Source organism: Pseudochaenichthys georgianus, chromosome 18, assembly GCF_902827115.2.
Source record: "Pseudochaenichthys georgianus chromosome 18, fPseGeo1.2, whole genome shotgun sequence".
Lineage (NCBI taxonomy): Eukaryota > Metazoa > Chordata > Actinopteri > Perciformes > Channichthyidae > Pseudochaenichthys > Pseudochaenichthys georgianus.
The window spans coordinates 6,079,659-6,095,765 of NC_047520.1; the positions used below are offsets into that span (position 1 = coordinate 6,079,659).

The 16,107-nt window shown below is 41.4% G+C and overlaps 1 protein-coding gene across 1 annotated transcript; it reads right to left on the bottom strand.

Annotated features, from left to right (window-relative positions):
* Positions 1-1,913: 1,913 nt before the first annotated feature.
* Positions 1,914-14,187, bottom strand: f13a1b (coagulation factor XIII, A1 polypeptide b). The gene is made up of 15 exons (XM_034106204.2): positions 14,078-14,187; positions 10,571-10,792; positions 9,452-9,640; positions 8,735-8,983; positions 8,376-8,494; positions 8,190-8,297; positions 6,994-7,168; positions 6,508-6,646; positions 6,059-6,162; positions 5,892-5,980; positions 5,646-5,799; positions 4,770-5,045; positions 4,202-4,362; positions 3,689-3,825; positions 1,914-3,082 (listed from the first exon to the last, which is right to left on the bottom strand). The coding sequence occupies exons 2-15, from the start codon at positions 10,755-10,757 to the stop codon at positions 2,941-2,943; spliced, it is 2,229 nt and encodes a 742-aa protein (XP_033962095.1). The 5' UTR covers positions 10,758-10,792; positions 14,078-14,187; the 3' UTR covers positions 1,914-2,940.
* Positions 14,188-16,107: the final 1,920 nt, after the last annotated feature.

Sequence of the window (16,107 nt, forward strand, 5' to 3'; positions counted from 1 at the left end):
GAGGAAATTTCAGGAGTTTAAGCATGCAACAGAGTAAGAGTGAAAGTAGTACAGTAGTAGTTCAGTTCACACAAGATTAATACAATTTAAGACACAATTAAAATGATATGGTAAGTAGCTGTTAAACAAGAAATTAATTAAATGATCATATACGGACATGTATATATATTATTACTTTTTGGTGGGATCTGGAAGCTTTATGAAGTCCTCCTGGATCCTTAATTTTTTTGACATTATTTAATTTTACTGATTTGGATTGTCTATGTCGTTTTCTTTTTAAATCTACATTTTTGGGTAATTTCTGGCTGGCTGGACGATCGTTCACAGCCTAAAAAACAAAGTAAGCTCAGAAATCCGCCCTTTGACAGAAGTCTTTCTATCAATCCTTTTCCAATGTTCAACTTCTGACGCCGGAGTAGCCAGCGCCAGCCAATCAAATCCCGTTTCTGAAAATCTGACAGCTCAAGCGCTAGCCAATCAAACCGCGTCTAAGCTGGGAGAGATATCCCGCCGTTCATTTCTATGGCCCATTCCCAAACCGCCCCCTACACCCTACCCCTACACCCTACCCCTCCGTTTGCGCGTTCACGCGGAGGGTCCGCCATATTAAGGGCTGGTCCAAAGCAATCAGGGCGGAGGCGTAGTGGGTTATAAAAGCCTCCGACAGCGAGTTTGCATGGATGCAGGTTTGATAATCTCACTCCACAGGTGCGCAACCGTTTTTCGGGCATGGAGGAAACAACGTCATACAAATGTGAGTTCCATGTGGTTATTTTTTTAAAGGATAAATAATACGTTGCCTTAACTAAAACATGTATTTATAAATCTACACGTGTTAATTTGATTTGCCAAGATTACATTAGATTTTAATTTTGAAATTCAGTTCCTGACGAACACCAAAAAAGACCGAGATTATGGAATTAAACCAATAAATAAAAGCAAGGATAATTGTATGTTATTGGTGAGTAAATAACAGTGTGTTATTTGAAAAGAATAACAAATTAGAAGGAAAAAAAGATTTTAAAAATACGAGGCTCTGAGCCCCATGCATTTTCCTCACAGACGTAAGGTAATCTTCGTCATAACTAGCAAACTAAACATCATGTACATGTACTGCACAAATAATCAGAAATAAAAACTCATTACTCGCATACAATGACATCAAAACGCATTTTAATGGCCAAATGAACCATAAAATAGGCATTTTTCCACCGAGAATAACACGAAGGACAGCCATTGTTGTTGATCACGTGGTCTGGGAGCTGTTGCAGCGTCCATAGCAACCACCTTAGCAACCATGAATGTGTACACATTCATGAAGTAATCTTCGTCATAACTAGCAAACTAAACATCATGTACATGTACTGCACAAATAATCAGAAATACAAACTCATTACTCGTATAAAATGACATCAAAACGCATTTTAATGGCCAAATGAACCTTAAAATAGACATTATGAAGGTCTATGGGACGCCCTTCCCGTAGAAGCCTGACGGTCAAGGGGTCCGCTGTCCGCAATGAAGGTCTATGGGACGCCCTTCCCGTAGAAACCTGACGGTCAAGGGGTCCGCTGTCCGCAATGAAGGTCTATGGGACGCCCTGCCCGTAGAAAATGACGGGAAAGGGGTACCCTGTACGTAATATAGCGACGGGGAGGGGCCCTGACCGTCCGTCAATATGTGACGGGATGGGAGTGAGAACGTGTTGCACACACACACACACACACACACACACACACACACACACACACACACACACACACACACACACACACACACACACACACACACACACACACACACACACACACACACACACACACACACACACACACACACACACACACACACACACACACACACACACACACACACACACACACACTTCCAGGTAATAACTTGTCAAAACATAATGCAGTTATGAACCTTTTATTTGGTTATTTGCATTTGCTGTTGAACAAATTAAAATGTAAGGAACCAGATGTTATGAATCGATATGAAGAAGGTTAAAAGAGCTCTTTATGGTGCTCAAGTAGAAACATTGATATGCAGGATTAACAGAGGGAGTATGTCTTGAGTTAAAGCTGATTTAATAATTATTATGTTGTATCGAATGAAACACACATCAAATGGGTCATTTAAACCAAATAACTATCTGCTTGTTTTGGTGTAATTGTGCCCCCTGGCGGCCAAAATAGAGTTATGAATTAAGCTTTAAAAAAACGTTTTCAAATGAATTTACTTTTTGAATGATGAGAACAAATTGAAGCTTTAGTAGCAATCATAGATCTTTCAAAAATGCACTTTCTCCACAAAAAAAGTCAGATAACAAAAATGTTGACCTTTAATTGTCAGAATGTGTTATAACTGCGCTTGCTTTTCTTACGCCTACAACTATCCCCATTGTTATCATAAATTCTGAAGCTACACTGAATACGCTGTTAAACCTACAGATACACAACTACTTTTAGGCTTATGTGTGTGTGAGTGAATGGTGTTTCGCATCCCCAACAGCAGGGGGGTCCAAAACATTTTCACCGAAGGCCACAGAGAAAAATATACCAAGAGCTGGGGTACTCACTAGAGGTATATTGCCTCATTGTAAATTAGCAAACTCTTGGGGGCTTACATGAAGAATACTGTGTAATATATGATTGTTTACAGATATATTTAAGAAGTACAATCCAATACAAGCTCAAGTTTAATTTGTGGGCCGCATTCCATATGTTTTCAGCTTTAATTGACTGAATGTATTTGAAAATTGGGCATGAATACTGTGTAATATATGTTGACATTATATATTTGAGAAATAGAATATAAGACAAGCAGAAGTTTATTATACTTAAGTCATTATACTTTTAGAATTGGCTGAGGGCCGATTACAAATGTAGTTTGGACACCCTTGCCCTACAGTGACCCTCAGTGGCCCTATGGTGATCCTCAGGGCTTCACGGTGATAGACGCCTGGCCGAGGACCTGCCTGAGGGCGGGGCAGTCCAGAGAGGCGATCACTCTGCTGTTGCCGGCCCGCTGCGGGGTGAAATACTCCGCCCAGGAGAGGGAAGTACGACCCTGGATCAGACTGAAACCAGCAGGATTTGGGTTAAATGTCAGAAGGGTTGGGCTGCATTTGATAATCAAGATATTCTAAGCTTCAACTAATTTACACATTTTATCCTATCTATAGCTGTGTTTTTAGCATTCCTGAGTAATCGTGTTTACATTCAGTGGATTTCTTTCAAAATGGTAATTTTTCAATATCTCTGATTATGAGGAGAATTTTCTCAGCAGAGATCTTTTTTTTATTATATATATATTTTATTGAGCATTAAAAGTACAAATGTAATAATTAAAAATAATGATAAGAAAGGTACAGAAACATAATGCTCACTATCAGTTTTCTATTTTCAACATCTCCGCCCCCCACCCCGCCCGCCCTCAGGTAAGAAACTAAACGAAGCATAAAAATAATAATAATTCTAAATAAATAAATAATAATAATAAGGGAAAACTGTAAGCAAAACTATTCTTACAAAAGAATAATATGAATACAATTCCCATTTTAAAGAAATCCACCAATATAACCAGATGACATGAAAGCACCATTTTGTATTATGTGACAGCTTTTATTCAACATCTTAAGGCTTAAGGTTTGCATGGCTACTTGTTTCTGCTGTTCTGAACTCACCTGTAATATTTGGACTTGGGCAGCATGACCCCGGGTCCCTCCATGCGGATGTGGACGCCCTCCAGGCTGAAGGAGAAGGGGTTTGTGAACTCCACGGTCGCCGTCATCTCCTCACTCACTCTGCCGCCCTCCGACACCTGAAGACACAACATAAGAAAACATAAAAGAAAGTTCAGGCTCAAGGCTTTCATTCTCATTCGTGCATGGCTACAGTGTAGTAATGTCGATGAAAATCTTACGTCACAGGCTCTTCCAACAGTGCAACACAATAAAACAGATAACATAGTGCAAAAGAGTCGATATCATTTGTAAGTTGTAAACAGGTGAATGTTATGGATGTTCTAGTTCAGGTGTTTAACAGTCTTATGGCCTAAAGTCAATTTGTTGAGTTTATTAGCCACTTGGAGTATACAGGAAGTCGTAAAAGTTACTTTCTGGACTCAGGATTTGTACCGAAAAGCAAGTAATAAGATGAGTTTTACGTATAGTCAGAAAGTAAGCATAGTTTCAGACCGTGACGGTGAGTTTGGGGTTGTGCAGGGTGATGACTTTCATGGCGGTGATGATCTGCCCGGTCTCCTGGACCTTCCCAGTGGCGATGAAGTTGATGTTTGCCTGTTCCACCAGATGCTTCATGTAGGCCTTCGACTCGACTGTCACCGACTCCTTCACACCTGGAGAACGCAGAAACATAACACTGCATAACAACTTTTTCTATTAGAGCAAACTATTTTTAGATTTTATAATAATGCATTTTATTTATATAGCGCTTTTCACAACTCAAAGACGCTTAAGGACTTTAAGGACGCTTATGTCTTTTAATGGTATCTGTATTCTATGTGAAGCACTTCGGACTGCAGTTGTCGTATGAAAGGCGCTATACAAATAAAGATTATTATTCATATTTATATTCCAAAGCAAATTATCAACGGTTTTGGAGTTTTCTGAAAAACAATCAAAAAGATGATGCTGTTTAAATATTCTTTGTATTGCAGTTGTTGCCATCCGATAAGTAAACGGAAGTACTTCTTAGTATGAGTGTATTTTTGTTGGTGTGAAATAAAGGAAACCCCTCTCTCACTTTTGTTTGGGCCAATGGTCACGGTGGGATTCCTGAACAGGAACTCGGAGCTGGTGACTCCGGTGTAGAAAACCACGCTGCCGCTGATGTAGATGTCCACGGTGCGGCGCTCGTCGCTGCGGTTCACAAACTCCAGGCTCATCTCGAAGTCGTCGCCCACGCTGACCTCCAGGGTGGGCAGGATCAGGTCCACGTCGGCCGGGGGAAGCTCGGACTTATCGCGTTTGCAGCCGTACTCCTCCGCCTTCTCCAGGACGGTCCGCTCCTCGGTACTGCCTGGAGAGGGGGAGATCTCAGGACTCTTGTGAAAGGAAGCTACATTTCGTCCCAAAGTTACACATTTCTTGTACATTTCTATATGGTTTTCTTCACAAACTTGATATTGGGAGTTCTTTTGCGTGACAGGAAACAACATTTGGTCCCAAAGTAAGAAAAAGCTCAATTTGAGACAAACTATAACCGATTTCCACACGCTTAACCCTTCCCAGACCTGTCAGCCACATAGGGGTACACGGCTGTTCCTCTGGTGCCGTAACAAAGCCCACTGTGCGAACACACAGCCACCATCATCCCAAATTAACCCGGGACCCGTCATTTTTGCCCAGTGTGAAAAATAAATGGACTTAACACTGACTCGGAGGCTGCTTGAGAGAATAACATCACGGTTAACACGAAGCCTCACACTGTGCTCCAGTGTTCACGATGAGGATTCATGTTGGCGCCTCTTTCAGGGTTTTAGTTGTCGTGGAAGATTCATTTTAGACTGTTCTTAAACTCAAATCATTTTAGATTTAACATTTGTTTGTAAAAACGCTTCCTAATCAGGAGCTGAGGCTTTTAAAAACCCTGCACTTTGTGTCGTATGAAGTCTCTGACCTTCAGGGAACTTGTACTGATCGGTGATTTCGCGGCGGGTCATGTCTCCTGCAGATTTGGTCACCACCATGCGGCCGATGTGGGTCCGGTTCACTCTGACAGGCTCCATGGTGCCATCTTTATTCCGGGAGTAAAACACCACATCGCTGTTGACCTGTGGGCAAAGAATGCAGAGGAGAAAAACACTGGCTTGGATTCACGCAATTTTAGTAAAAATAACATGTTTTGTTTTTTTAAAAGGCTCACCTCAGCAAACAGAAAGGCAGCATCAAATGGGAAGCAGATCTGCCCGTGTTTGATGGCCTGGACCGAGGCAGGGCCACATCTGTACATGCCTTTACAGATAAGAGAGGATTATCAATTACCTGTTCTTATGAAGCAAGATTTTAATTCATGTTATTATTATTACTTACCATCACTGGTCTCCTGTGGTGTAGCATCCACCACCTGCCAGCCTCCAAAGCCAGCTGGGAGGTCGGGTCTGGACATGAAGCACTCGTTCCAGCAGTGATAGTTCCTGATAAAAACAACATTTAAATATAATTACAGTCTTTCTTTGTAACTAAAAACTTGTGTGGGACTAAAAGAAGCCTTCCAATAGAAAAAGTCTGAATGTTTGCAGCTAACTTCATCATTTAATATCTTGAGGCTTTGGTCTGAAAACGGCCCGATATGAAGGTCGTGGAGAAGTCAACATGATGCTGATTACATTAGATTCAGGTGGGAACTTTGTAAAAGAAAAAGGTCAGGATGTCACCCAAGTTATTAGGATTCATCCTCTGAGGACCATGATTATTCATAACAAATGTCATTGTAATCTCAGCACTCGTTGAAGCTACTAGTTTTACATAGAGGGTGATACCAGATCGAGTCTTTGGTGCGACTGCGGTCGATTCTGCCGTTCTCGTCCAGGATGATGTCCATCTTCAGGTTTCCATCAGTGTCGTGAGCGGAGTAGAAGTTGGTGACGACCCTCGATGGGATGCCCAGACAGCGCAGGACTGGAAACAAACGTTAAAAGGACAATAAAAAAACTGAAATTAAGATTGAAACAGAAGCAAAGACAAGAGTTGAAAGGGGAGAACGTTTGTAATATGCTTCCTTTCCTATCGATTGAAAAAAACTTGTATCAAGGTTTCATTTTTGCACATGGTCGTCTTTCCCTACTCTCTAATGACTTTTTATCTTCCTTTTTAGGACCTTCTCAACTGATGTCAAGAATTTTCTGAAGGGGTTTGGTCAACAACAAAAAAAGTGCTAATGTTTTTCTATATTTGGGATTTACAATTAACACACTTATAGTATATATATATACTAGTATATCTGTGTAATATTTTCTGCTTCTCACAGGTGTTGAAGACGGCGGCGTAGACCCAGCACTGAGCGTAGCAGACGGGCATCTGTCCGCTGGCGTAGGTGAGCAGGATGTCGGTGCTGCCGGTCCAGGAAGTGGGCGCCACGCCGTAGGTGTAGTCGCCGCTCCAGTTCCCCACGAGCACACCTTCGTCATCACGAGAGTTCAGCTGAGTGTGACGAAGAGCAGATTTAAGACATTTATGGAAAGAGCATCCGACAAGCACTATATATCTGAAGCTTTGCACTTTAAAAAAGGCCTAATTCTGTATCATTTACTTTTTTCGACTAGAAGAACAAACTATATTCAATAAATAAAAGATGTGTAAAATTCCTAGATATATGAAATTAGGGAGTTGAAGTAAAAATATAATGTAAACAGTAGAAACCCTTGTGTTGGTCCAATTACACGTTATTTTTAAAAGTGATGGCAATGTGAAAAGGCTTTCTGCAAAAGTCTACAAGAAAAAAAACATCTACATTTTATGAGAGAAAACCAAAACAATTGATTACAGCTCATTATATTTCAAGCTGGTTCCACATTCTTAATGCAGTCTCATGGAAAGAAAACAGTCCATAATTCCTTTCACTATATCATTGATATTTAATATTTTACTGCTGTTACGTGCCGTAGTGGGTGTTTGTGTGTGTGTGTGTGTGTGTGTGTGTGTGTGTGTGTGTGTGTGTGTGTGTGTGTCTCTCTCCCTCTCCCCCTGATTGTCTCCCTCCAGGTTAAGTCCCAATCCCCAATGAGGGCCTCCATAAAGGACCCGAGGAAGGCTGCAGTCGCTCTCTCCTTCTCCTCTGGCTGCATGTGTGATATGTGCAGCATCGTGTGGTTTCTTTGTATAAGAACTTGTATTTTGATCATTGTTAGATGTTTCATTTAGTCTCTTTCTTTTAGAAGGAAGTTGTTCTCAGTTACTTAAGTTTGTTTTGCAAAATGGCTGGTGAGCCCCTTTACTTTTGTATTCATCATTTTGTGGCTTCAGCAATCGGTTTCCTCTTTTCTTTCTCTCTCCCGGTTATTTTATATTTGTGTTACTTCCCTTTGTACCCCTAGTCCAGGAGGGAACGTAACAACTGCACAATAATATTCTGTTTGTATTGTTGCACCGTTTAACTGCATATCTTGTGTTTCTGAAAACCATTTTCACGAGTTTTAATGGATGTCTATGAAGATGTCCTCACCATAGCGGAGGCCTTCCTGGTCACCCTGATGGGGTCTCCTCTGTTAGTGATGGGCATGTCGGAGCGGTCCATGATGTACAGACAGGCGTCCAGGACTCCAAAGTTAAACTATAAGGAAAACAAAACCTTAATAAGTCAAAAGATATTTAAGATAATCAATCCTGAGGCTCTTGTCTTTTCTTCTACCTGCCCATAGTTCCAGTTTCTCTCAGCGACGTCATCATAGGCGCCGTGGTAGAGGATCCCCATCTCATTCATCACACACTCATCCCTCTCCTTCTCATCATCCAGAAACACGGCATCAGCTGAGGAAAAACAAGTCACGTGGATATTTAACCACCAGACTAAGGGACAGTTTCATCGCACATGCCATAAGACCGTTAAACACCTGCACTTTTGAAACATCTGTTTGCAACTTATATATATCAATATTCCAATCACTTGTATCTAGACCATTCTGCACTATTACTACTTGAATCTTGAAAACCTGATAAAAGCAAAAATAAAGTGGTTCAAAAAAGAAGTTGTGGACGCCTTAACCCAACCTGTGGCCCAGGGATTGAAGAGGATGTAGAGGTTGCGGCTTTTGTCCTTCCGGGTCCTGCGGATACCGAAGGGCGTCACCACGGCGACGTACATGTTGTACTTCCCCACGATGCAGGTGGCAGCAGCCGTGACGCCCATAGTGACCGTGTCGTCAGCGGTGTTGGTGATGCTGCCCTCCCAGGGGCTCGGACGCTCATTGTGGGGAAAGACGGGGATGTAGGTGCCCTTGCTGAACTGAGGGCTGGAGCCTGGAGGAAAGGAGGGACGTCTGACATTAAAACAGAATAAAGACTTGCAGGATACTGCTCCACCCGTTCAAATCTGCTCAAAGATGGTTGGTCAGAGACTTTATGACTCAGCCTATCATAACAACCTAATAAGGCTGTCCAACAACATCATCTCGGACCCAAACCAAGCTCTGAACAGCGTCTAACGGGAGATACCGGGTCCCGCGATTCAATAAAGTCAGACTGAAGCAGTAAATCCAGAGCTGAATCCCAGATCAGATGCACGCTGAAGGGCCATTGAACATGTTTTCTCTCAGTGATTGTGATAAATGTTTGTGGTTTGTTTTCCATGTATTGTGTCTTGATATGTTTCCATGTTGATGTTACACATGGAGCTGCTGTGACGCAAGTCCAATTTCAGACTCGATCTGACTATTAAAGTGTTATCGTGTCGTAAGATGGAAAATACGAGTTTGAAGACGCGCTCACCGATCACAAACTCCACGGCGAACTTGTCTGAGGCAGGTTTGTAGGGACGGTTGAAGGTGATCTTGACCTCGAACTCTTGTCCTCGACGCACCACCAGATAGTCCGAGTTGTAAAAGTTGGTGTGGTGCTGCTGCTTGTTTGTCTCCTCCGGCAGTCGCATCATGTCCACTTCCAAGATGTCAAGATAGTCTGAAGGAAAAGAGAGGAATGAAGAGCCCCATGCAGAACAACATGTTTGGTGGCTTTCTGACCCAAGTGTTCACACATAACCGTTCTTGTTTTAAAAAAGTGAATAAATACAAAACTATTGAATGTGTGTGTTTGTATTAAACATCCAGGTAATTATTTAAAAACTGAAATGAATTAGCCCCGATGAACATGCCCGTTTCTTTAAACCGTTATATCAATGAAACATGAGATATTCTTTTAACCAATGGAAGAGAGCCTCAGCCATCACATTACACTGGGTATTTGCTTAAAGAGAGAGAGTGGTGGAGACCAGTGCTCTCCCAGTGTGTCAGCAGTTTATCAGAAAACTTAGTGATGTCTTATTATTTGCGTTATCCTTACAGCCGCTCATTTGTCGTTCCGGCTGTCATCTCGTGCGACAGCTGCACGAAGTGATTAGAGTGTATCTGGCTTGGATGTCATTCACGTGTCAGTCATGTATAACAACGACTGGACAACTATCAGTGTCGGGAAGTCTTCTCAAACCAAGAAGTGACATCTGTCTCCTTCAATTCAATTTTTGATTAAGAAATAAATAAATAATGTATGAACTAGATCTTATTGTTAAGGGTACAATACTTACTATATAATAATTACAATCCCATAGCTATACGTAAAACCGTCAATATGAACTTATACTGTCACTTTTTCTTTCACATACTTTTCTTGCACTTTTATTCTTACATTTCTTCTACTATTATTATATTATGTATATATAACTATTGTTACTATGCTTGTGTGCAATCATATCTGTCCTATCCTGTGTTTACCCTTATTGCAGTTGCTGCCAAGACACCCACATTCCCACACAGGGATTTTTAAAGGTTTTTCTATTACTTGAACTCAATAAAACTTAAGTTTAATGGTCTCTTCTTTGCAGAATCCTCTCACCGGTCAGAGGGGGGAACCCTCTTGGACCCGGCAGCCCAAACGGTTCAAACTCAGGGATGTCGGTGGAGTCAGAGTTGGAGCTGGAGATGGGAACTGCAGAGCGACCGCTGCTCGTCATCTTGGGTCGGGGTCCGGTGGGAGTGGGGGGGGCGGGAGAGGAGGCTGCGGTGGCGCCTGGATCAGACATGGCGACGATAACTCGAGAAGGACGATCTGAAAAGACTGATAACACAACATTTGTACTAATTTTTACACTTTTATTTAATGTTGCAACAACTTTTTTACTGAAAACTGTTAATTCCTGCATGAAGACAAGCTGTGTAAAACCCATCTGCTACACATCTGTGGACAAACTGGCAACATGCCTGTGTGTGTGTGTGTGTGTGAGTGATTATCCCTTTGTTAAAAAACGACATCAGTGTGAATACTTTTATGTCCCATGTGGTTTCCATGTGTGTGTGTGTGTGTGTGTGTGTGTGTGTGTGTGTGTGTGTGTGTGTGTGTGTGTGTGTGTGTGTGTGTGTGTGTGTGTGCTGGGTGGGGGAGAGCTTTAGGCCACTCCCCTTCCTGGAAGATGCTGGTAAACAAAGACACTTTTTGTGCTTTATTTTCACTTCACAAATATTATATTTGAATATTTCCTTGTGGTCAGAAAGAGAAGCATGTATCATGTGTATTAAAATACAGAACGGGCATGGAGGGAACCCACAGTGAAACTGACTGTGGGTTTCTTCTGTGTGAAATCATGTCATTGTGAAAGTTCCTGAATACACACACAATATAAATACCCGATGACACTAGAACCGCATATTGCATGCGGTCCAATATAGTCCAAGCAGGGTTAATCATAGCAGGGTTAATCATTTTAAAATGGTTAAGCATTGAGTTGAGTCTGGATTTTGGGACTAAGTTGTCGAAGTAGCAGTACTATTAGTCGGGAGAGAACTTGTGATAACCAGAAATGTATAATTACATAACCAATACTTTTCATAGAATGTCCTGGAATAATATAGTGTTTTTATATTTAAAAATAATACGTTTCTTAAGATAAAAAGTTTAATATATTTGGGTTTTTTACTTTTAATTGGACAAAACCAGGATTTGAAAATTGTCTTACATTTTATAGACGAAACAATTGATTGATTAGTTGAGAAAAGAAACAGATTAATGACCAATAATTGGTAACGTGATCATTTAATAATGACTAAAACACACTGGTCATGGACCTTTAGTACTACTGCAATACAAGGAGTAACGCTAGTAAAAGAAGATTTTATTAAAGTCTCGTAAAGAGTTTATTTCTATAACAAGGTAAATAAAAGTCGTTAAAAATCCTCATAAAAAGTCTGTGAAGGTGAGAATAATAAACACAAACTGAACATCAGGTTCAAACACAACAAACTGATGTAAACAAAGACCCTCAGTGTTCTCCGAGTGACTCATTTCATCCTAAAAATATTAAACAGAACCAAAGTGACATAAACCCAGATGGGGTCGACATACCACACCGAGCAGTTACTGCCATGACGATTATGTAACCATGTGGGAAGGATGATTAAACATCAGGTACACAAAAGGTGTTTTCATGAGGTGCGAGCGGGGTGTCCAGTACGTCAGGCTTATGGGACGAACACCTGCTCTGTTGCATAACGGGGCGTGTGCTGGACCCGGAGAGACTGACTGGACGGCATGAGTCACCGCTACAGACAGAGAGAGCTCTGTTTCCCCTCAGAGACGTGCCTACCTTCTGCAGACTGGCACAGGACGAGTGGGCAGACAGACAGGCGGCGGCTCATTGGTGGAAAGGAACTAATTACCTGTACTAGTTAAGCACCATTTTACTATTTAAAAACACCCAATAAAAAGAGTTACTAAGAAAAAAAGAAATAGCAGCCAGAAGTCTTTGGCATTAACGCCTAAACACCTGGTGTAAGGGAATATTTCTGTCTTACCCCTAAGATATTTAACCTTATTGCCTGTTGACGTTCATCAATAACCCTGATCTGTGACGCCGGCTTCAAGGAATGCGCTCCAGCACTTAGTCTAAGTTTTATGACCGGTCAGCTCTCGGTCACAGAGCCTAAGGGTCAGATTGACATGGCAACCCACCCGTGCAGTCAGAACCTTTTGCTGCTGTGACTTTTGATATAATCCTCCGGCCGGATCCTTGCAATAAACTATCATTGTTTGACATCAAAGCTCCAACTCTCCTCGTGTCTCTCTGAGTCCTGACCCTCCATTGCTGCAGAAGTTTCCCTTACACCTGGAACATGTCACAGGGTTCACTTAACTCGCTGTTTGAGGCACGAAGAGGTAACACTTTTGAATATTTCACATGAAAAAAATGCCACAATATTTATGCTAATTGTGTAGCGAAATGTAATTGGTCATCTCACCACTACAACTCTTTATCTTGGGATAATTTCAGGGGGTTCCCAGGATCAGAACCAGCCGACTAAACCACCTAACTTCATAACAACTGATTAAAACGGTCTCTACCTCAGGCCAGGTGCATAAAGACTTGTGAATTAATGCAGTGTCTGACCATGCTTCTGGAGCAACAATACCTTTTCGTTCATGCTGTAAGAACACTGAGATGGAGACTTTTGTACTTTGACTGGAAGAGGAATTTGAATGCAACATTTTTACTTTTATTTGAGTTTTTCTTACATATTTGCAGATTTCAAAGTCATATACACATCCCAGATGTCCTACAGGATCCATGTTAGATAAAGTCATACTTGTTCTTCATGGGCATTGCTGGAAGAAATACGCAGAATCTATGTTAAGTGCTACATTTGGAAAGTCGGGGTGTGTTGGTGGTATCAGTTCTGCATAAAGAAACATTTCAAATGATGAAATCTTGAACGGAAGTGGCATAAAATGGAAATACTGTAGTCCACAGTATTTCCAAATTGTTCTTAATTTGAGGGTTGGAGTGAATGCATATAGTTTCTTCACACTACTGCATATCACTGACACTTGTTACTTTTCTCTTTTCTGCGTACAAAGATTTTTAACACAACTTTGGCAAATGCTGACACAGGAACTCGGCACGTTAACCAGCAGGACTGAGACCTTTAATGCTCAAGGGAGGTTTTTTACTTGCCATAAAACTCTCTGCAAAGACCATACTTTACCCGGCAAAAAGTAAAGTGAAATGGTCAAAGTGTTGCATGCATTGTATACATGCTAGAGACAAAACAACACGCACCTCAACAATCTAGAAAACCTTGAAACAAAGGTTACAGTTACTCCTACTTATTTGAATGTAAGCCAGGCATTAAATCAAACTTAAGTTAACAGAAAAGTGCATTGATTATAATATTAAATCGTAGTGATGCACAAAGGGCATTGTTAGAGCATGTTTGAACGATTGCACAACAACTCACATCTGGAAGGTATAAACAAAAACAGATACCATGCTGTTGAGGAATGTTGCGGTTAATGTAGCATTACAGCAACTCTTGTAAATATAAAGTAAGTTCAAATGGAGAGTGGACGCACCTCAGATGAAGTTGGAGAGACAAGCTGCTGTTGGATGGAGTGGATCCGCTGCTGCTGCTCCGTGTTGGGAAACTTCTGCTTCTGCTTAAATACCCTACAGGGGAGAGGAAGAGCCTTCCATGAGTGTGTGTGTGTGTGTGTGTGTGTGTGTGTGTGTGTGTGTGTGTGTGTGTGTGTGTGTGTGTGTGTGTGTGTGTGTGTGTGTGTGTGTGTGTAACTGGACAGCCTTTTTTTTACGAGCAGGATTGGAATCTAGCATCGCTGCACAACCCACAGCTGGATGGAGCTCACGCAGATAAGGTCTATGTTGTCCCCCTTGTTTTCTACTTAAAAAGGCGTGGTCTTGTGCTCTCTTTACTCCAACTGCTCCACTCTGTTTTAGGCCTCAGCTCTAAATAAAGAGGGCATAGGTTTTGGATGTAAATAAACACAGACTGTTGTGGCCTCTTTAATGAAGTCTTAGTTCAGTTGGTAATTCCTGACTTGACTTATGGCTGACTTGTGATAAAAGACTGACATGTGCACTGGTCAGATTTAGGATGACTGAAGTGGCCTAAAGCTGGTCTGTGGCAACCAAAATTGGCCCGGGTTATCGACATCACTTAAAAAGTTACCCAGTTACATTTTTTGGAGCCATTTGTTAGCCGAGTATTAACACCATTAAGACCTTTGTTGGCAAATAGTAAATAGCCCCCAAACAAAAGCCTTATTTTAAGAAAACTTGTATATACACATTCCCCAAACTAATAGCAGCGTGTGCATTCTCTGCGAAATGTCCCATCAAACTCAACGCAAAAAAATGACTTAAAGGGGACCTATCATGCAAAATGCACTTTTGTACGTCTTTTATACATGAATATGTGTCCCCGGTGGGTCAGGGAACACAACCCTCTCTCTTTTCCTCCGTACCCAAATCTCTAAAAACGGGGCTGCAACGGAGCTGATTATTATTTGAATTTTTCTGACGTCAGAAAAGGGGTGCTCCGCCTATGGGCAACTCTCCACCTATCAGGGGAATGAGAGACCGCTGGAAAGCGCTGGAGACGCTGTAGTACATATGCCAGGCCTGTGAGTGGCGCTGTGGTCTGCCACAAAAGCAGAATCAGCTCTTGCAAAAACAGGGCTGGAAAAGAGCAAATAGAGCGATATGAGGCATGGCTAAAATGCATGGTCTGTTTGGTATTTAAAAAAAAATAATTCACAGACATGTTTAATATAGGTATGGCCCTACAATATATGTTTCAAATATAGCATGATAGGTCCACTTTAATTGTTTTAAAACGATACCTGTTTCATGCATAATGACCTTTTGTATTGCTTATTATCTGGACTGGTGCAAGAGTTGTATTTTTTAGTTGATTCTGCCCTCTTGAAGATACTAGATTTGAATCTCAATGAGTCTTTTACTGGTTAATAAAGGATATTGACTGCATATATAATGTGCATACACCTGTACATGTCCCCCATCATTATGACTCTTATTGCTACTTCTTGGAGCAGTTTTCTTTTCCATAATGGCACCTCTACTTTGAAGCGCAGTAAAGAGTGAGAACTCAGTCTCCACTTTGTACGTGCACAAGAGGTTCTTTTTCATTCATTCATTTAATGATATGCTGCCACCAAGAGGAAGAATTTCCATAAGTACGACCCAAAACATTAACATTAAATATAGCTTAATTTCCATCTAAAAGCAGGAAGAGGCACGGGTTTTTTTCTACCACATCTAACTGGCAGAATAATGTACATTACAAGGAGCAACCTTGAGACCAAGTGTTGAGGCAGTGGAATTATTTTGTGGCTGTTTTCTTTTTATAGTATGTTATTTAGATGCAAGCGTCATTTGGAGGGAAGTGGTGTTGCTGCTGTGAGTCCAACACAACGTCATTCATGTGACTTTTACAGAAAGCAGCAGTGTTGTGAAAAGGCATCCATCATGGTTGTATTCAGCCAACACTTAACAGACCTCAAAACAAACTCCACTCAAGTTAATCGCGCCAAATCAATATGGCTGACTCGGGCCTTTCCATGAA